The sequence below is a fragment of the Crotalus tigris genome, unplaced genomic scaffold (assembly GCF_016545835.1).
Source record: "Crotalus tigris isolate CLP2741 ecotype Arizona unplaced genomic scaffold, ASM1654583v1 scf7180000018824.943158, whole genome shotgun sequence".
Classification (NCBI taxonomy): Eukaryota; Metazoa; Chordata; class Lepidosauria; order Squamata; family Viperidae; genus Crotalus; species Crotalus tigris.
In genome coordinates, this window is record NW_024097214.1 from 722464 (window position 1) to 745890 (window position 23427).

Consider the following 23427-nt stretch of genomic DNA (forward strand, 5'->3'; position numbering starts at 1 on the left):
CTAATTACTTTGCCAATATTCCTGCTAAAAGAGTTGTCTGGTCTATAGCTTATTACATAAAGAAAAAACCAGTGGGTTAAGAAACATTGCAAAGTTATTTTGTACTTCCAGTATTCTAAGGAAATACATTTTTAATACACACACACATACATACTAATGACTTTAGAATTATTGGAATGAATGCATTCCTATTTCTTAATCTTTTTTATTTGGTTTATGTGGACAATGTTGTATGAACTGTTCATCATAAACACAGTTACCTCCTTCAGTAACTGCGCAGATAAGACTTTTGGATTCGCTTTGTTACTGAAATAGGCAAAGATTACCTGATAAAAATTCCTTGATCCCCGTGTTGATGAAATAATTCACAAGCATTCATCAAGCTATATAATTCAAAAGTTACATAGACTTTGCAATGTTTTGTAATCAGTTTAAGAGAGATTATTCAGAATACAGAAAGTCCTTGACTTAACAACTGTTTGAAATTACAGGGGCACTGAAAAAAACGACTTGCAACTGATCTTTGTACTTAGGACTGTTGCAGCATCCTCATGGTCAAGCGATCAAAATTTGGGTGCTTGGCAATTGACATGTATGTACAATGGTTGCAGAGTCCTGGAATCCTTGATTGCCATTTGCGATCTTCCCAGCCTGCTTCCGACAAGAAGGTCAATAGAGAAAACTGAATTCGTTTAATGATAGCATGATTCACTTAACTGCACTGATTTGCTTAATAACCATGACAAAGAAAGGTGATTGCTTTACATATTTAGCATATATAAAAGAGGGAAAGGTATCTGGATACACTTAAAACTTGTTACCTTTTCAGTAAAAATTTCACGTGCGTAAATGGTCAAAATTTTCATTAGTTGCTATTGTAATGAAAAAAACTGTCATATCCATGTTTTGAACATTGTTTTTATTTTATTTACAATCAGAAACCAAAAAGAAAAGAACATAATACTAGAGTATCAACCAATAAAAGAAAAAGTATGATATGTCAAAAACAAAATATTGTTTAAAAAATTCAGCTTGCTGTATTTTACAAAGCATAGTCAGAGCTAGAAAAGTTCTAGAAAAGATCAACCAGGTGTGTGAGCAGTTCTTCAGATGAAGGAAATGAATGCTGGAGTTTTGAAAAATAACGTATAGTTTTGGAAGCAGATTTTTTCCCTTTTCCCATTAAAAATTCTTAATGAGTAGAATGATAAAATATTCAGAAGACACAAAAGGAAATCCTTAACTCACATAGTTTAATTATGGAATTTGTTGCCATGAGTTAAGGTGATGGCTATTAAAGTAGATGATTAGTCATAATAATTAACAGAATAGAGTTATCAGTGCTACTTGGTGGTCATATGTTGTCTCTGAAATTAGAAACAATATATTTCTAATATTTCAGTTGGTGAGAAGCAACAGTGAGAATTAATATGCTTATGTTCTGCCTTTAGGCTTCCCAAGAAGCTTCTACATAACCTTTATATTAAACAAAAGTTTGAGATCCAAGAGTAGAAAATGGTTGTGAATATATTAATATATTACTAGTTCCTTTTATTTTATATGTACCTGTCACAATGGGATGAGGATTTCTCTCCAATATACAATTCACGCTGATCTTCCATGCAATAAGCTTTGAGGCCATTTGCAGTTTCACTTCTTTGCTATGTACTAGTATATAATATTCTATAGCATATTGCAACACCATAATAATTTTGATTTTATATGAAATCAAGGATGTTATTCAAAAATTGTGTTGCCATTTAATGTTTGTGGCCCAGACTTTTTGTACATTTTGTCCTGCTATTCTCTAAAATAGTTTTTAAAATAAGTTAAGTGACTTGTTTAATATCCCTAAAAAATCAAAATCTTGAAAAGCATCCATGAAAAAGAGATTCTTTTAGCTTTACATCTCCAAAGTGCCCAGATTTGATGAGAATAGAATAGAATAGAATAGAATAGAATAGAATAGAATAGAATAGAATAGAATAGAATAGAATAGAAGCTGGAAGGGACTTTGGGGGTCTTCTAATCCAGCCCCCTGCTCAATGGATTTTTCTCCTTTCAAGAAGTTTATATAATAACTTTATATAATGTGGTATTAATGAAACAGAGTTGTAACCTGTTCCTTGACTCTTGTTTCTCAAGTGATGGTTGCTATGTCCAATTCAACTTACTCTACATGCCCATGTACATTCACATATGATGAAAGATAACATCAAACACACCATTTCACATTAAGACATGAACATTTGTAGTGCCACAAAACTGTGGAAAAGAAATCCACTTTACTCTATGGTTGTGCAAAAACAATCTTCACATTTATTATTTTGTGAGAAGTTTACATGAAACAATCATGTGCTATTGAAAGTAGTTTGAAACACAGTATTTATGTGCTAAATCAGCCAACCAAATCCTGCATGGCTTACACTGAGGAAATCTCCAGGGAAGCCAGAAACAAGCCAACTTTGTTGTGCTTAAGATTTTGAAACAGAGTAATTTTAGGAGATTAATATTGTATGCAGCTATTGCTCATTAATAGTCTGATCAAGAATGTCTGTACTGATTTTCTCCAGCTTTCATTTCTCAGTTCAGAATACATTCATCTAATCTTAGCCTGTTTAAATCATTTTGCCTTCTACCCTACAAAACAGTGGCAATATCACAATTCTTCAGTATAATAAACATAACTAAAGTGTTCCCTCAAAACCTGCTCCATTTCTGCTCTCAAATGTAATTTCCAATTCCTCTTTAGTCCTCTCTGGGATTGCCAAAATTCCCAGTTCTTGCTTTTTTAAAAAAAAAAAAAAACATTAGACAGTTAGCCACAAACTAACACAACCAGACAAGCTGTATTTTAAATCTCGAGTTCCAAATAATTTGAGTATGTAATCGTATTTTATGCAATTTCTTCTATAAAATTCATAAGAATTCTTAACATCACCTGAGAAAATCTTTAAGAATCCCAAGATAACACTTCTATAAGGAAACAGTGTTCTCTTTAAAAATTAGACGAATTCTGTAATTTTTCAGAACTACTAAGAAAGGATTTACCTGTTATAATAGCTAAAACTGTTTTTTCTTTCTTTTTGGGGGAGTGGGGGCAAGAAATACATTTTAGTATCATCATAATAAATAGTTTGTTTTACTTCTTAAGGTAATATTTTATATTTTAAAGTACATATTAATTTTATAGTCATTCATAATACACTGCAGTCTAAATATTTTCTAAAAGTGCCTATGTCTGAGTGTATGTATAAAAATTAGTTATTAGTTATGTGTCAAGACTGTATATAAGGAGCAGCATTCAACAACACAGCATAAGATAATCTAATACTGAGAGCTACAACTGTACATATTTATATGTTACCATTCTTAGATAAACTTAATGGAAAGTGAATTAACTGAACCATTATTAAACAGGGCTATATTTATTAACAGATGCCCTAATGTTACAGGGAAAAAAACTAGTTATGTATCATATGGGTGAACGCAAAAAGGTTAGGAGGTAAAACATTTTCATTCACTGGTATATGACTATTTAAGTATTTGAAATTCTTATTTTAAAACATAGAGGAAAAAAATGCACATTTACAGTTCAAAGGGCCATAATCTTTAAACTGATTAGCAGGGCGCCTCTTCTGGCAGGATAACCATATTGTGTAAACTTAAAATGGAGGCACGAATACATCAGGGGCATAAAGATCTCTTTCCGCTATACACTTTCACTGTTTTATATTGAATAACATAAACAATGATTAAGCAAAGCTAGAAGAAAATAATCCACTGTTTTTTTTCCAGATTGTTTCTTTAAATCAAAATATTGTATGTTAGAGGCTAAAACTATCATGACACCTTTTTCATCTAGCTACAGTCAAACCTACTGCGCACAAATGGATAATTTAAATAGATAAGTAGAATAGACCCAGTACTAAATGTAAATACCGAGTCACCAAATGTACAGATTAATAAATGGAACTATTAAATTCTATTGCCCTAGTTCCATACTGAAATACTTTCTTAAATCAGTTAATATACCATTTACAATTCTTCAGTTTGGAAGTGCATTGATTAAATATATCCATAACAAAAAAGGCTGTGTTAATCTCTTTAAAACAGATACTGTTACATATCCTGATTAGTTTTCCTGATTTTCCTAAACACCACAAGTTTATGCTTGCCCTTTGCTGGGAGCAAAAAGCTTAATCTTTTTTTCTTTTTCTTTTCCTATTTCGTTTTGTTGTTTTATGATGGGTAAATACCAAGCCAGGCTATATTTTTGGCTGATCTGAAAAATAATCCTAACTTTCATTATGAGAATATACACTGAAATTGCAGTCACAATATACCTATTTCAGATGAGTAGCTCTTTCGTATATGCTTTGTTTCTATAACAAAATCCAGCTGTTCTCTGTTTTAATATAGAAAGTAATTTAAATATTTAGGGTCAAATTATATATCAGTGGAATGATATATAATGGTCAGTTGGCAGTGTAATAATGTATCCCTTGAAGGATTTTAATTCAAGCCTCTCTGACATGTTCTTATTGTAGAAACAGTTTCAGTTATATTGGCTGAGTATTGTGCTTATGCTAGCAATCTCCTGAGTTACTCTGTAGCTGGCAAAAAAAGGTTAGTGTATGCAAGTCATTTAAAAAGATGTACCTAACATCTGAGCGAGTGAGGAGAGCCATGGCTTCTTGTCTCCTACATAAAATAATACACATAAAGAATATTTGCTTACGGATTTAACTCTGCTCATCAAAGGTATGGCTAACCTCCTATTGATATTCAGCAAATGCACAAAAGGCTAAATCCTTATTCCAAATGAGAAATCCTCAGCCAATTGCTTATTTCAGAGTAGATAATGACTTTCAAAGAGGGTTCTTAATCAGTAGTATGTTATACCACAGGTTACCTGAAAAGATTGTAGGACATGGTGTAAGCCACTGATACCTAGACTACCATACATAATGCCATACATAATATAGTAACAGTTATACAGTCTATGACCATAATAAAATTGGACTGATTGATAATAACAGAATGCCGGTAAACATACAAATGTCCTTCTTGGGGAAAAGTGTTGTGTTTGTATCATATTGGGATCCAAGTTTTGTGCTAAAGTAACTAGGGACCAAAGTCTGAAAATCACTTGCTTACAATAACCTGACCATTGCAATTTAGCTGATCTTTATCATGATGAGGGTTAGTCTGTAACTAAAGATGTACATTCTGGTATCTTTTCAGCTATACAGGAGAGCTCCTGGAAATTCATTGGTAGAATGAGTATCAAGGAATTAATTCACAGATGGCTAAATATTGTCACTGTGTTCCTTGAGGGATATCAAGTACACTGAAAAAAAGGACCTGTCAAAAATGCCAGTATAAATGCTATAAAACCAGTGTTATTTTAATATGCCTAGCTAGCTCCCAGCTCAGACTTTCACACTGTGGTTTCTATGGTTTCAATTACTTCTAGTTCACACTGTGAGGGTGATAGAAGGGGACACTCATCTGGCTCCCAGCTACTGTCTGGACTATAATCCTCTTCTGAACTTAGCTCTGCTCCTTCTTCTGTGTCTTCATCACATGACTCTACGTAATGAGCCCCAACAGCATTGATCCCAGAATCCTCAGAACTGGAAGGGGATGAGCAATGATCTATTTTTGGTGTATTATTCTCTCTCAAAATTAAGGCGTTGCGTGTGGGGACCTCCTGGGGCTTCATTTTATAGGAAAGAGCAGGAGGTTGCCTCTGCACATAACACATCTTCCCATTGATGCATTTCACACGGTAATTGTCAATAAATAGGTCTGAAATTGTGCAAAACCGTGGGGAGTCTGGTGGTAATGGTGCTTGGAAGACAGGTGCAAACTTCAAAAAGTGTTCTGTGAGAGAGACAGCTATCTGAATAGTATTTATGGTTCCTCGAGGCCGAACAGGTATTTCAGTGCTTGGAAGCTGTTCTACTGGAGTCATAGGCTGATAAACATATTTACCTACAAAAGATATATGAAAAAAAATATTAGAATCAAATTTTACTTTGTAGAATTTAACTAGATCATGGAAAAAAAACTTGTTCTAGTACAGTGGTTCTCAACCTGTGGGTCGGGACCCCATTTGGGGTCGAACGACCATTTCACAGGGGTCGCTAAACAACGCAGTCCGCCATTTTTCCCCCCTTTTCCTTAGTTGTGCTACTCCCTTTTATTCTGTTGGCTTTTGAAAGCCAATAGAATAGACTCTCTTGAATAGAGTCTAATTCTATTGGCTTTCAAAAGCCAATAGGAATTGTCCAGGCTGTCTCTGCCCTGCTGAGCCCGCCAAAAGTCCCATTCTGCAAACGGTGCTGCAAGTTGTCTGCAGCGAAGGTGAGCTGTCTGGAAGTTTCCACCCCTCCCTGCTGAGCAACTACTAAAAATGCAAGTAAAAGAGGGCCAGGGTTGGGAGGTGGGAGTCCGGCGGGCGCAGGGAGGGTTGCTGGAGCGCGTGGGGCCCGGCGGGTGCCTTACCTCCCTTGGGCTGGGCCAGCTGGTGGCCCAGCCGGTGGTCACCCTGCACCGTCTCTACCGCTTGCCAGCTACGCCTTGGCCGGCGCAGGGGGTGGCACCACACATGCGCGGCGCTCCCAGGCAGGGAAAGTCCTCGACTTACGACCGGTTGGGTAGTCCTCGACTTATGACCAGTTGGGGGTCGCGGCATTAAAAAGGTTGAGAACCACTGTTCTAGTACTATTGAATGCCAGGTGCCAAAAGTCTAAAACAAGAATATGCTTAGCTTATAGGCCTCCTGAAGACATCTGGCTGGCAGCTCCTTGGCTTTTTCCATATACTTATCATTTGTTTCCTCTTAATCACAGAAAATAAATATTCTGTAAAATAGTAGATTTCCCCCATCCCCCTGCCCACATCTTGAAATTATTTGCTTTGTTTTAGGCAAAGTATTATATAACAGCCTTTTGTTAGAACATTATTTTTTTTCTTTGTGCCACCAGGGACTGTTGTGGCTCCAGTTGTTAACAAGACATTTTAAGACAGGAAATGAAGAGATTTTAAAGCCTCGAAAGCCGCTTGTATTCTGATAATTATGCCAAGTAGGAATATAATAGGATTGCATTGACCATACCATATAAAAGCAGGATCAAGGAAAAGGATATTGAAATAAAAAAAGAACCATCAATCAATTGCAAAAGGCAGCTTTACTTGGAATAGCTTATATCCTGGGAGGATCTAGAGTCAGCAGAATAAAAGAGATAGAACTGGAGAAACTCATAGAATACAAAAACCTGCAAATAGAATGACTGTGGCAAAAGAAAGCAAAAATAATAGTATCAAGCACCTCAGGTGTTAAACATCAGGAATACCACTAAATACCATCATCATTGACAAAATCACAATCAGCCAATTGCAAAAGGCAGCTTTACTTGGAACAACTTACATCCTGAACATACCTTTAATACCATCAAACAAAATCTGCCTATCCCTGGTCCTTGGGAAGGGCTCAATAGAATCTAAATATCTGGCTGACTCTGCCATGAACCATAATAAAACACACACAGAACAGCTGAGAAAGATTATTTTGCTGCTGATACTTCACGGTTCTCTGTTACCCCAAGAATTGTTCCTTGACTGGCAAGTAATACCTATCAGGGAGCAGATTCACAACTTGGAGCTCCTTCTGGTCTCCCAGCCCCTGCTAGAACAGCAGGTAGAAACTATGGCCAGAGGGGACCATGCCCATTTTTGGTGGTGCATCAGTTACAACCCTACCCGAGGGTTGGACCAAGTGTAATTTCTAATCAGGATGGAGCCAAATATAACATTACAGCAGCTCAGATAGGTAATAATAAGAGCATAAACTACTGTAGGCATACGGTAGTTTATGCTCTTATTATTACCTAACTGAGCTGCTGTAATGTTATATTTGGCTCCATCCTGGTTAGAAATTACACTTGGTCCAAAATGGCCCCACATGCTTTCTGGCATTGTTAAGAGCATATAATATTGGTTTTGCGGACTCTGCATTAGTTGCTAATTGATTTCCAGGTACAATTTAAAGTGCTGGTTTTAACTTATAAATTCCTTTAAGACTCAGTGCCTGGATATTTGCAGTATCACCTTCTCCAACCAGTACTATCTGAACAATTAGATCAAAGAGAGGGACACTGTTATTGTTCTTGCATTTTGGGGAGGTCTGGGGGATTGCAATGAAAAGTTGCTACTTTTCCATGGCATGTTGACTCTATGGAACAGCCTCCTGGTTATATTCAGAGCAGCTCGGTCCTTGTTGATGTTTCAGAAGCTTTAAAAGACAGAGCTGGTCCTCTCCTGAACTGATCATGCCATCTTTACTTTCTGTTTTTATTGCTCGTAGTTTTATATTTGGATAGTATGGTTTTACTGTTTCTGTGGATATTACACCATAAAAGTTTACTTGGGTTTTATAATCTGCAGAAGCAGCTGAAAATCTCTGGGTTGCAGTGGGGATAGAAATGTGAAAAATAAATGTAGAGTAGTAGTGACACTTTCAGATACTGGAAGCAAGCATGATAAGCCGTGCAGAGGCAGGAGTAGGTAGAGATATTGCTGACTTCTGTCTTTTTTCAAAGGAACCACATTCTTCTGCTCTGCTTATGAATGTAGCCCTTCTTATTCTATGTTCTAATAAAAATAATTTCAATACCTAGAAGAAAGTAAAGTCAGTGGAAGCAACATTATGCAAAGCACAGAAAAGCATAAAGTATAAAGTAGCAGATTAAAATAAAATAATAAAGGGAGATACAATAAAAGGAAAAAAATAACATACATAACAACCAATTGCTAAATTTCTCTATATCTTCCTCTTTTTAATATATTTTTTATTAAAATGTTTAAATAAAAAAAGATGAAGACTGATACAAACTAATATAAAGTATGAAGGAAAAAAATGAAGAGAAAGCAAAAAGTGCCATAAACTAAAACAGTTAAAATTAGAAAAGAACGAAAAAGATTCTGATGGTCATCATAGCAGATATAAGTACAAACATACTTAGACCTCTTTCTCTTAAGGTTACATTAAACAGTATTCCTTCTATAATCTACCCTAATCATCAAAAACCTAAATCCCAAAATCATTTTTCTGATTTTATGCAGAAAGTCCATAATTGGCTACCAGTCACCAATAAATGTAAATGACTTTTCCCCAAAGAAGTCAATTTATTCATTTCAGCTAAATTGTATACCTTTCTATTCTTATAAAGCACCCATTTTTCCACCATGTCCAAACATCAATTCATTCTTTGCCTTTTACTATTTAAATTTCCTTACTATGCCAGCGTCTAACATTTTTTCACTCTTTCAAAACAGCTTCCATATAATCTTTCCTTATATCAATTTCCATTCATTCTTTTGGGTAATCTTCTAACACAGACCTATCAAACACAAGGCCCGGGGGCCGGATGTGGCCCGTGAAACAGTGGAAACAGTGAGTGAACGGCCCCCGCTGCCTTGGAGACAGTGAGGGAATGGCCCCCGCTGCCTTGGCCCTGGCCCAAGCCAGCTGGGAGCCAATGTACAATTTTGTGGTGGCCATCTATACTGAAATACATTCAGTCTTAGCTCCATAAGCCCTCCCCTGCATGGCCTGAGAGGAACAGTGAGGCTCCTCCAATGGACCATGCCTTGGCACTTACCCTGGTCCCACCCCCTTCTGCCAGAGACCCTCAGATCTATCCCACTCCTGCCCAGGCACCCACAGGCACCATTGACACGAACAATGTAGAGCTGGCCACACCCACCCAGTAGACCACACACACTCCATCCATGCCCACTCAGTAGGCTGCACCCACCCTGGCCACACCCACCCGGCCCCCTGAGGGCAACCGCAATGCTGATGCGGCCCTCAATGAAATTGAGTTTGACACCCCTGTTCTAACATGTTTTTAAACAAGAGTCATAGTTTCTCTTCCTGTTATCATTCTGCTTTTATGTTTAATTTCTTTCACTTTCTTTTCTTCCACGTTCCTTTTAAAATTCAGTTGTATCCATAACACAGGCAGCATTTCCTGCTGACAAGGCACATGCACAAATGGACATGCAGTCCATGTGTGCATGTTTCCTCAGAATAGCACTGAAATTGTTTTACCTCACAGTAGTTCAGTAGAAGGCTCCAATTTTATAATTATTTAAAATAACCCTCATTTTGCATGGTAAGAAAACATAAATATTACTTTTTTGTTTTCAGTAGGATAGCTCGTATCAATACAAATATTTGTGTAGGTATTTTATTTTATTTTATTATTCTTTTAATTGATTTTTCTGAAAAGAAAACTGATGAGAGAAACAGGAGGAAAACTGGGAGGGTTACAAATGGAAAACAACTTTGCCTGAACTGCTGTTAATTCTGTGAAAAAGGTAGAGTATTTGTGTAATAAAAAATCTTGTGAGGAAGCACCTGTACAATCACCAAGCCTATCACAAATAATGTAGCATGCTGGCTGGGGAATTCTGGGCACTGAAGTCTACAAATTTTAAAAGTTGCCAAGTTTGAAAAACACGATTGTCCACATAAATGGAAATTATATTTATTCTTTCATTAAAAGAGAAAGATGACAACTGTATCTCTTTACCATCCAACTGATGGCACTACACGTTTTATTTCAGATTGGTGAAAGTGCATTCTACACTAACACAGTTCCTTTTCGTTTACAACTACAAATGCTAGCCAAATGCCTTTGCTTTAGGGTACATGTGATAAACACGTGATATGGAAAAACAGAAGTTAAAAACTGTAATATATATAACCAAAAATGTAGCTTAGAGCAGGTAACTAGAAAAACAGAATAAAATATCTTTGTCCGGTGGCAGGATAAGGAAATGGCTGCCAGGCAAGCATCACTGGAAAATAGAAGGAAGTCCAAATGCAGGGATTCATCATCAAGACCTTCTTTTCTAGTTGCCAGTGAGATATTCTGATGACTGAGGGCACCTGGTAGAATACATTTTGATAATGATCCAATATAAATGCATGCTCATTCTGATATTGTAGAAAGTAGAAACTAAGGATACGTTTTCTGATCGGACAGTGGAGAATGACATACTGATATAAAAGTAACTCTAAGAATAGCAGACATATGGTAGCAGCTTGTGAAAAATCTGGATTTGTTTATAAACCCCTCCAATAACTAGGCAGATAAGCAGCAGTTAATTACTAAGATTTGATTATTTAAAGATGGGCAAATATTTATAAGTAATTGGAAAATAAATGCAATTTGGAAGAGTATATTTAAAAATAAAACAACTTTTCCATGAAATATATCCTGCCTTCCACAAGCCTTTTGTAATTTGGCATAAAAAGGACCGAATGTTTTTCGTAGGTGAAAACTCTGAGATTCTATGATGTTTAAAAGGATCAATTAGATTATGGGTTCCCTGTAGAACAGTCTTCTCCTCCCACCCCTGCACTGCAATGAAATTAAAGTATTGCTTACCAATACAAACATGATAAACACAGCTGAGCTTCCTTTTCCATAAAAAAATGTTTTGTTTTTCTATGTGGAGGTAACAATTCAATATTGTGTCTTTAAACCCATCAGGAAAAAGTTATTTTCTATGAAAGCTCAAAGTAACCTACTAGAGAAAGTAAGAATTAATGTTTGTGTCAAGAGCAACCTCCATAATATTGCAGATAAAATTTTTGAACATTAAAGTATGTAAACATAAGCTGGAAAACGGTGGATGATTTTATGGCTCCAAAGAGATACTTTACTTTTTGGATTCAAGATAGACAATGGGAGGGGGGAAAGAGGGGAGCTTATGGGACTGTGAAAAGTGAGAAAATGTATTGTTTTGCACACTGACTCAATTTCTGAATAGTGAAATGTTTTAGAGCAGAGGCCCCCCACCTTTTGGGCAGCAGGGACTGGAGAGAGAGGCTTTTCCACGGATTGAAGGGGGGTGCGGTTTCATGTGCTGCCTGCATCCCGTGGATGGAGCTTCACTTGTTTGTGCAGCCCAGTTACTAGTATGCCATGGACAGGTGCTGGTCCATGGACCGGGGGTGGGGGCCCCTGCTTTAGGGATTCATGTGTTCACAAGAGGTCTAGTTTCCTTAGAAGAAGCCGCCATAAATATATGTGCTATATGGCTGAGCTAATCAACTGAAGCTTCACAGCATTAGTTGATAAATTCCAGTTTCCCATTAAAAATTATGGTGAACTTTTAATGCTATTGGATTTCCTGCATTTAGCAAAGTCAGCTGAGATCCAGTTTCAGAATATGTGAACTTCCAATAAACTTCTACTGCGCAGCAAAGCAAAGAAGAAAAGCCCAATGAGTCATTTCTATAATCACTTTTTTGGGCCATTCTACTTGTCCTTGAAATGTTTGCAGTTATCAACTAACTTTTGAGGCCCTATAGCTCTGTATAGCCTCAGGTGACATTTTTACAGTACCATAATCCCCTGACACAAAACAGCTAAAAATTAATGGCCTAGTTTTTTTGCCATTTTTGCCATTTTGAAGCAGAAAAAAATGAAAAGATGGACTTAACTTGATTTAATACAGTTTTACAGAATTATTTTTTAATACAGGTGTGGCAGGGTGGGAGTGCCATTGTCGCAAGGCAAGGCAAGACAGGGGCCAGGGAGGCTCTCCGCCAGCAGTTCAGAGAAGCCACCTCTGAGCTGGACAGCCAGCCGATAGCTGAGGAGGCGATACAGTGGGTCATGCCCGGGAAAAAGAGAGCATGTGAGGCCACGAGGGATGGGACGGGGGAAAGGAAACCAGCTATGCTGGGATGCATCCAGCCATGTGGGACCTCGGCAAGTTAGTGGGTGGCTGGTTGAAGAGGGACGGTTGCCATTTCTGGGGCATGGCACGTGTGCCCACAGAGAGGGCTCTAAGTGCCACCTCTGACACGCGTGCCATTGGTTCATTACCACTGTTCTAGCCCTTCTTAGAAAATGTTACCCATGGCTTTAAACTGTATTATTACAGGTACATACACTACCTATAGAAATCCTAGCAAAAATGGACAATTTTCTGCATCATGCATATGGCTTGGTTTGGGTATTAGAGGTTCATGGCCTGTATTTTATGGTTAGGGCAAGACTCTTACAATTGTACCAATAGTTATTCCCTTTAACATATACATTCACACAGTCTCTAATACTTGTGTGCAATACTGAAGGAACTGGAGAGGAAACTGACTTCATCCCAAACATAATTAATAAGGTCCTATGCACAACATCTTCCACAGTGTAGAATATTTCTTATAAGATGATGCTTATCTGCTCTCATATGCATATATCATATACAAAACAATATCATATTCTTTAACAATATTTTTAATTATGTGGACGTTATCGTAGATGTAACCTGTTACCCTACCAGTTGTTATTAAGAGAGAAGTCCAATTGAATACAACAGGATTGCTATATGAATTATGAAGATTAACATAATTATTCAACTTACAGTGCAATCTTTTAACATATCTTTTGAGAAGAAAATCCACTGAGGCCTGCTTTGTCAGGCTACATCAATTTAATGTCTACATGGGAATGCTGGATGAGGTTACACTGCAGCACAGGGCCAGATATTATCAGTATGCTGAAACCCAATAATTTGAGCATTAATTGACAAAAATTAAATGCTTATCATCTTTTCACGTAATTATTTTTAATATTCAGATTAGCTCTCAATCAAAGTAAATTCAAGATATATTCCCTAAATTAATATATTCCAAATATCATACCTTTTAACTATCCATATATCCCCTTACATTAAATACACAATGTCTCTGAGGAATCTTCAGACACATATGAGTCAAGTAGTATAGGATGTGTGATTTCTAATTCCACATTATGGTTTCTAGAGCAAAAATGCAACATTTATGAAAAAGTAAGACAGGAAGCTTCAGAAGTGCAACATAAGTGTGAAAAGAATTTCCTTGTTTATTCAATCAAAAATTCCATCTAATTTAATGTTCTTTTACCATGGTCAGTTAGTATTACCAGTACAGAAGGATGATACGTATTACAAAAATTTTCTTTTGCATCATTTGATATTGCCATCTTTGGGGTTTTAAAGGTAAAGAGTTTTAATATTTCTATAACTTGTAAAATAAGAACTTGCACATTTACCTACATTTGAGAAATCATGGATATGTGAAGAATCTTAAGAATCCTTAAGGACAACTTTAGTTACTCAGAAACACACACATAAAATTAAATCCAAACTAAAATATTAGATGATCACATGTGAGATTCTGAAGTAAAAATTAAAGACATTATGTTAATTCTCATTTCTGTTGTTTTATTTTTTCTAATCACATTAGTAGTTCCATGTCAGGACTGATTCTGCTAAATGTTAACAGGGTTTACCATGACCTCAATCTGTTCAAAATATTCACAAAAGGATAATTTAATAAGCAAATAGTTAAATCTATTTTTTTTCAGAATATCAAAATAAAAATTGAAAATACTTTCAAATAATAGTATATTAGAGTGAAAAAATAATATGCCATGTTGTAATGTTCATTAACTAGTAGAAGGATTTAAGAAAAATACCATTTACCCATTATATTATACATTGAATAAAGAATTACTGCATTTTTTATACAAGCACTTCAATCTGAGTAGCAGCAGTGAATACCTTCAAGTAAATACTGAGCTGATGTGTTGTGAGAGTGGTCCCTATTACTCTTAAAATGCATTCATTCTTGAAACAGACCAGATAGTCTTTCAAAAGATTTCATGAACTCAAATAATTTTATACATGTGAAAAATGCTTTCTGAATTCAGAGTCACTAAATACCTTTGCAAGATAGGTTCTACAATGGAAACTTGGTATGATTATTATAAAATCATGATTACATCTCCAAAACATAGAAGTATATTAAAGTGTTTGTGTCTCTCTGTGTGTATATGTGTATGGTGTGTGTGTGTGCGTGCGCATGCATGTATATGTATGTATGTGTGGATAGATGAGAGAGAAAAATATACACAAAGGTCTTAAGAAAATAACAGGTATCTACAATTGTACAATTGTATTTGTTTTACAAGTAACCAAAGTAATTTCTAATATGAAATCTCTTGAGTTGCATAAAGTTGAATATGTTAAAAGGCTGCTTTTTAGCAGTGGATTGATAAAAGATAATATTTGAAAAAGTTAGTAGAGGAAATGTATCATTTTTTTGCATTCTATTGTGTTGCATTTACAGAAAAAAAGGTTCTTACTTGGAGAAAAAAAGCTATTATCAAACTCTAAAGTAAAAATTAAAGTATTATGCAAAATTAATCCTTCTCTATGGAAAAATGAAATGGAGGTTTGAGTTTAATCCTTGTTTTTGTTCCACATCTGTTCATACTTGCCATTGAACAACCCCGCTTCCTTTTCCTTCATTATAAATGTAAATGGAAGTACAGAATAACATAAACAGGTGTGAGCTGTGAAAAAGATATTTGCCCGATCAGTTAAATTCTAACTGATTCCTAACAGTTTCCTCATTCAACTTGCTTCCAATTTATAACTACTATATGTTCATATGTCAAGAATCTGCTGATCAATTTCACATATCTTAGTGAATTTACAATATTATTATTAATCAAGTGTGTAAATTATTGGATGGGAAACATTTCTATGAATTACCTCCCAAAAATTATATCAAACTATTGCCAAAAATATTTAGTATTGCGAATTGATATATTTATGTTATCTTATTGATGCAATTAATTGCATTTTCCATTGTCTCAACCAAAAATATACTTCTGTGAGAGCTAGTGTGGTGTAGTGGTTTTTTGTGTTTGAACTAGCCACTCTCTCTCAGTTTAGTCTATCTCACAGGGTGGATGTTGTGGGAAAAAAAAGTAGAGGAGGGTATGCTATGTCCTTCAAGATGAAGGGTGGGATATCAATCTAAAAATATTAAATCAGATTTTAATAACATGGTTATCTCAGATTCTAGGGACCAAAAGTATATCAGAAATATCCTAAAATGTATTCTTAGCATAAACCTCATAATCCAGGAATGGGAACAACTGGTCTTCCAAATCTTCATAAACAGCAGCCCTTCAAGATTAAGGATGCTTGCAAAATGCATTTTATTGGCATCTAGAGAGCTACATATTCCCTACTCTGCTACAACTCAATAGTAAATTGGGGCTTTTAAATTAACTACCTGCATTGTTTCATGGGCTAGAGACTGTGGTTCAGGTGCCTCAGGTTTTGTTTGTTTTATTGTATTTGGTTTTTATTGTTGTCATGAGCCATTCAGAGTTGTGTTTTACAAGGTGAGCAATAAAAAAGTGTTTTAAATAAATAAACATTTACATCATAGAATTTCCCTATAAAAATGTTCCATACCAAAAAAATCAGAAACCATCACTGTGTCAGAAATGCTGCACATAAATAGTAGGATTACAGTATAAGAACCTCAGGTTTATAAACCATACTTATTAATACCTGGGAGATTAATTAGCAAAATGAGATGAAAGTTTTACTTCCATCTGTCTTTCAGTTTAAGTCCAACCATCAACTTCTGTTCTATGGTTTATTCAAATATTAAAAGTTCTAATTCTAGTTTGGCCTCAGCTACATTTCTAATTATAATAAATTAAAATTAAAATTGAGAGATCACTTAAAATAATATGTTATGAAATTGCTCCCAAATCAACTCTTAGTTGGTAGCTAATATCTCTCTGCTCAGCATACCATGGTTGCAGAAGGATTGCCAGGCTGTAGGCATACTGAGGCCATATAGTAGGATAGTATGAAGCTAGCATGCATTTTTTTTTTTATAAAAAGACTGGAAAACAATTTATGGGGTCCTAAAGACAGTGTATATTACAATTGCAAAAATAGTCATAACTTTGCCAAAAAAAAGTAAAAATATTTCCTTTGCTGTACCTTGGAAACTTTACAAAACCGAGTCATGTCCAATTAACTCTAAGCAGAAACAATTAATGGTAATTGAATAAATATATACATGTATTCTGATTATTTATCACCCACATCTGGAAATTGCAAGTAATTTGACTTAAAATATATTTCATTATGAAATATTCCCAAGGAGACTCTGTTTAAGTGCTAAATCCATAAGAAGTTTTTATAACTATTTGCATCTGTTTCTCTCAAGAAGTAAAAAAGAATCAGAAATCAAAGGAAGACTTTGTGATACTTCAAAGTCTTCCTTAGATTTCTGAACATTTTCATTTCTTAAGAGAACATTCACACATTAGATAGAAAAAAAAACCCCAAACCAACCAAACCCAGGGTCTTTAACTGAAAATTATAATTATCATCCACCATTTTAAACTGAAGTTCCTAGAAAGTGTTGCTTTTGTAATGTCTGTAAGAAGACATTCACATCCCTTGCTGTTTTCACTTTGTGTCTGCAGCTATCCCAGGGAGGGATGCAAAACATGACATACCATTCTATACACTGTTTTTGCCTGTTCACTGGCAAGTATCTATGTTTACAAAAATAAGTGAATTAATACAGGCATATGGAGTCTATCCCAGGAATAAGAGAAGATGTTCTAATTCAGATTTGAATACAACTATTGCTTCATTTAGTTCAAAGTCTTTACAATTCCTGGTAAATGTGTTCATGTTTGAGGCAGGCCTATTTTCTAGCTCTAGCAAGAAATGAGAAGAGCTTAATCTGGAACCACTATAGACACCATTCTTGCCTTGAAGATATTAACTGTTACCTCTGCGATTTATGCCAACTCAATCATTACATTTAGGGCAACAAAGACATTAATTAAATAAGTTCACCTACAGTATGCAAAGTTTAGTGAGTCTCATCAGAAATCCTTAATTTCACATGCTAACAAAATAATCCTCAGGATCATCTGATGAAGATTAGATGGCCTTACATCAGGGGTCTTCAAACTCGGCCATTTTATGACTCATGGACCAACTCCCAGAATTCCTCAGCCAGTGTGCCTGGCTGAGGAATTCTGGGAGTTAAATTCCATGAGACATAAAAGGGGCGGGTTTGAAGACTCCTGCCCTACACTGAAAAAGAGATGCCAGATATTCAAGATGATTTTTAAAAAGGCTGAAGAACACAAGACATAATTGCTGATGCAGCCTAGATAACTGAGAAAGCTAAAGAATATGAAAAAGAAATCAGTATGTGCTTCTTTAATCGTAAAAGAATACATTCAATTGTGTTGATCATGTCAAGTTGTAGAATATAGTTAGAAAAATGAGAATCCCAGATAAGGAGCCTAACATAGAACTGGAAGCCATAGTAGAGATAGAACATAATGAGGAAGACTGACTCCAGGTTGCCAAAGAAGTGAGACAAGCCTATATAATCTCCCCCTTTTTATTCAATCTATATGCTGAATGTATATTAAATATTTTCTGCATTGTAGGATCAACCATCATCAGTAAAATAACAAGCAGTCAAATATGCCGCACCCAAACATTTGGTAGAGCAGCCACAAAGATCTTGGAAAAGATAATCAGATGCCATGATCTACCTATACCTACAAAAATCAGAATAGTGTAAACCATGGTATTCCCTGTGATACAGTACATGGAAAAGAGACTTGTGCTGGGAAAAGTGGAAGAAAGGAGAAGAAGATAACCAGCAGCAAAGTGAATTGACTCAGTTCCAATAGCTATGACTACACCACTGGGAGATCTAAAAGACCAGGTTAAATCATTATGGAGAAAATCTCTCTGTGTGCTTGATAAGAATCAGCCCTAACTTAATGGCACACAATCAGTTGGCCTCAATGGAGTATAATATTACCAAAAGCAAAAAGCCAAATCTGACATAATGTCTGTTGCGATTTCCACTTGGGATATACATCATAAAAGAAAACCTGTGATGTTTTTAATTGAGTACATGAAAGAGACTGTGCAGAAATTCTAAGCTCAGTCATATATGGGATCACTTGTTATGAATGCTATCACACAGTCTAATACAATTTGGATTTTAGATGATGCACCCAATCCTGCTGTGACTATAGTGTTTAAGAGTGGAAAAAATAAATTCAGCCATTTGATCAGAAGCATTAAAGCAGCAAATTCAGATAGGCTTGATTGCTCAATAGCCTGAAAATAAAAACATTGTCTTGAGTAATCAGTGAACACTACTATGGATTACATAATTCATTCTTTAGAAAAAAAACTGCTCTGCTCAGACATAGTTTAATGCTGAACATGGTACTAGAAGGGAAGGTAACATAATTCAAGAAGAGTAACCAACAGGATACTTCTGCAATCTAGACATAAGTAAAATGTCAAATTTCATCCTGCCCTTACCCATTTTCTCAGAAGAATTGTATGTTTTATTGCCATTTGCTAGCACATTGATGCACTGCTAGAAAGAAAAACTGATGAAAACACCAAAACAAGTAGAATTTCAGATTTGGACAGGTAGAATTAACTGATAATTTTATACTTTCTATTTAGATATGCAGCTTTCAGAAGGAGACAAAATAACTTCTAATTTATAAATGAAAAATACCTTTAAAACAGAAAACAAAATCATTTGCACAATATAATTTGCATGACTCCTAGGATTTGAGTCTAGCAGATTATGGTGTCCCTATGAATGGGGAGAAAACCTTTGGAGCTTTGAATGAGAACAATGGCATCCTTACAGAGAAAACAAAGTGCTATTTATCTGCTACAACAAGCTCCATGCACTGACTTCCAGTTCTTTGGCTCTGGATAATGAAGTGGTTATAGCAAGCTGCTGACATTTGTTTTGTGACTAGTTCCAGACGGATAGTATTACTTCTGTTTATTGCCATTTCCACTGCAGATAAAAGTGTGAAGTAAATTATATATGTTTACAGTTTACAACTTTTTCCCCAGTGTCCCATCTTTTACTCTAGATTATAAAAAACCATTAATGAGCTGTTAGTCAATTGGAAAATTTAATCTGAACACCAAGAAAAGATAAGCGGACAACATTCTTTATCTAAGAGTAATCCATTCAAACTAAGGGAATCAGTGAAAACAGTAACTTGAAAACTAGACAGCTAGTATTATGCATAAAACCATTCCATGACAATCTCAGGCTAGTTTTTCAAACCGTATATCAAATTACATATGCAGCCATAGAAGAAATGTGAATGGCTTTTTTATTATAATCCAAAAGCAAGCTTCACTTACTACTATTTACATTATTCTATGCAAACTACAACAGTTGGCTCAAGGTTTAGAGAACTGCACCCTCCAAATGTAGAATTACAATTTCCATCCTCCCTCAACATTGATATTGGTTGGAGCTGCATCAGGAGGGCCATCCATGTTCTCTAAATAAAGAAAAGATTGAAAGAGGTTTCACTGTCCATAGTATTGAAGGATGCCTCTACTTCTTGTCTAATACAGGAATATATGATTTCAGCAATTATACTATAGTTGAAAAAAAAAAGAGCTAAGCTGCTTCTAATAGCTATGGAGGGCTTAACTAAGATCTAGGAAGAGGAGGAATGTATTCCTTATAGGAATATTCTTTATATGCGTCCTCCCCGCTACGGTGTTGCGCGGCGATCTGGGCCCCGGGATGCCCACACCACTCAGCCGATTGCGCCGCTCAGCTGATTGGCGCGGTCGGCGCTGAGCCCTCCCAGCTACACTTATACATTTTACCTACCTACCCACTCATACTCAACACACCGCAGATCAGCCCACTCCTTAGCTTGTCCTAGTCAAAAGCACTCAGATCTCTCTTCCCCAGGAGAACACAGACATCCATCTAGGCTGCGGATGCCATGCTGTTTGTCACTACTGATCCTTCGTCAAATCTTCGCTCCGGGCATCAGAGAAAAAGAAATCAGGCAAGAGCCCATCTCCTCCTCGAAGCGGTTCCTTCTAGAGCAAAAGCCACAACCCGAAACCCACCAAAAGGTTTAGGTTTTCCCCTCAGGACTACCGATTTTTCTCCATCCCCGGTGTGATTAGCCAATCTCTCTCCCTTTCCGAAGGCTCCACAAACCTCCGCCCGCCCGCCCGCCCGCTGCCTTGCCACGAATCTGCAGCCTTCAGCCAAGGGGTTCCTTGCAACAGAGCGGAACATCTGGAAGGCAGCAGCTTGCAGGGACACCCCCCCCCCCGAATCCCTCCTCTGGTTTGCTTTCTCCCGTCCCATCCGCCGCGCCCATCCCAGCCTCCTCGCCCTCTGTACTCATACTCACAATGGCACCAGCCCAGATGGCAGCACCAGTGCAGACGGAAGCAGCGGCCGTGACTGTGTGTGGCGCACAGCGACAACCCATCGCAAGGCTGAAAGTCGGGTCTTCCCGCGCAACTGCGGGCCAGAGCTTGAGCCTCATCCAGTTTCTCGCTTTTCCCGATCGGAATAGAAGCGGCAGCGACGCTGGCCGCCGCCCCAACCCCGCTCATAGTGTTGTTGCTCCCGCCGCCGCCGCCGCCGCCGCCGCCGCCTTCCCTCACTTGCCGCCCGCTCTGAGCTCCCGCCTTGTCACCGAGTCACTCCCGCTTGCGCGCACACAAAGCGCAGCGGGTCGGGAAGCAGCGCTTCTTGCCAGGGGAAACGGCGCCGCGGGCTAGCCCGGCCCCGCCTGGAGGCACCTTGGCCAGCCGCCCAGCTCCGCCTCAGCCCCAGCCCGCCCCCTCCAGCTAGCGACGGGGCGGGGAAAATGAGGGAGGGGAAGTCAGCCGTGGGGACTCCGCTGAAGTGCTCGTGAGCGGCGGGAGGAGGAAGGTTGGAGGAGGATTAGGAGAGCTGCGGAATCCTCCCCGGGAGATTAAACCAGTCGGCGTTCCCCGCCCTCTGTCTGGAGCGAGTGCTCACTGACAGCTCCTGTGGGCGAGGCGAAAGGAGGGACAGATCGCAGCCAGTCAAAAGACCGGGGGTACTTTTCTCTCCATCGAACGGTTACTAGGGCTTCTCGCTCCCAAGTTCATGCGCAGCCCCCTTGGAAACCGTAGGCATCTCCCACCATTCACACAACCCAAGGCCTAGATCCTTTGGGATTTTAACGTATTGTGACCAATTGTTTCTCTTTTAATACACCCGCCGGGCACAGAGCTGCCGTCCAACGTTTGCTTCACCCCCCCCCCCAATCTTTCCAGTTTGCTTCCACCTCCCCACCTTGGTGTCTGGACCCATCAGGATACCTCAGGTCTGCTGCTCAGCAGTAGACAGGCCTCCGATGTAAATATCTTCCTGTAGCCTTGCAATAAATAAGGATAAATAATATACTTGCATATTTTTAAAACAAATGATTTCATAAATGTGCCATTAGTATTTATGAATGAAACCATTTCTCTCTGGCCAGTTGATACGTCTTCCTCCTTAAACTGGTGCCATGGAGTTCACTGGAGCAGAAAACCGGAGGTTATGGAAATAGATTACATAAAGCTGTCTTCTGCTCCCTTAGTACATTATTCTCTATGACCTGATTCACCAGCACTTAAGCATCAGCCTTCACTGGTGAAATGATGCTCGCTTGCTCCAGATGTTTTGCGCAGAAAGCACTTCTGAACAATGAAGCTTTTTATCCTATCTTTCTCTAGCTAAATTGGTTTTCATTAATGATTAACAGCCAGGATAAAACAATAAAAGTAAACATGATTTTTACATGCTTTAATTTAATTTACATGTTTTAGTGCAATTTAAAAAGAAGAAAAGACAGCAGATGAAAGATTAAAAGAGTTAATATTTCTACTATTAGAACAGTGGTTCTCAACCTTTTCTATACCCTGCACCTCTAGAACGTTTCTGATAGATATATTCTCGCACCCCTTACAAAAGTTCAAAATAACAGCAATGAATTATGCATATACACTATAATTTTGAAAACCCAAGTTTTTGCACTCCCTGGAATATTGCTCGCACCCTCAGGGGGATGCGAGCACCCCTGGTTGGGAACCCCTGTATTAGAAAATGCTTATAGTAATCATAGAATCATGGGGCTGAGAGGGACCTTGGGGGTCTTCTAGTCCAATCCCCTGCCCAAAGACAGGAGTCCTCGTACTATCCCAGTCAAATAGTTGTCCAATTTAAAAAAAAAACAAAAACTTCCAGCAATGGAGTAGCACCTATCAATTAGGAAGGCAAACTGTTTCATTGATTAATCATTTTCATTGGTAGGAAATTCCTCCTTATTTCCAGGTTGAATCTCCATCTGATGAAATTATACCCATTATTTCTTGTTTTACTCCCAAGTGCTATGAAGAATAAATCAACATTCTCTTCCCTGTGACAGCCCTTCAAATATTGGAAGACTGTTATCAGATCTCCTGTAAGCATTCTCTTTTCTGCATTTGTTTTAGAGCCTCAGCATCTTTTTTGTATCATGGTGACCAGAATTGGAATAGTACTCCAAGTGTGGCCTCACTATGCATATAAAGATATATTTTCCATGATCATGATGCAATTTAAAAAGGTTCTTCTGAGATTATGGGGCATAGAGGGGTTTCATAGATAAGGATTACTACATAGGTCTTTCC

General features: G+C 37.4%; 1 protein-coding gene across 2 annotated transcripts; it reads right to left on the reverse strand.

Annotated features, from left to right (window-relative positions):
* Positions 1-2794: 2794 nt before the first annotated feature.
* Positions 2795-21577, reverse strand: CUNH3orf70 (chromosome unknown C3orf70 homolog). 2 transcript variants are annotated; one of them, XM_039356352.1, is made up of 2 exons: positions 21147-21577; positions 2795-6000 (listed from the first exon to the last, which is right to left on the reverse strand). In XM_039356352.1, the coding sequence occupies exons 1-2, from the start codon at positions 21352-21354 to the stop codon at positions 5444-5446; spliced, it is 765 nt and encodes a 254-aa protein (XP_039212286.1). In that variant the 5' UTR covers positions 21355-21577; the 3' UTR covers positions 2795-5443. The 2 variants fall into 2 exon arrangements, 1 of the variants encoding a protein (XP_039212286.1); XR_005558287.1 differs by lacking the exon at positions 2795-6000 and adding an exon at positions 17965-20264 and having other exon boundaries at positions 21147-21283.
* Positions 21578-23427: the final 1850 nt, after the last annotated feature.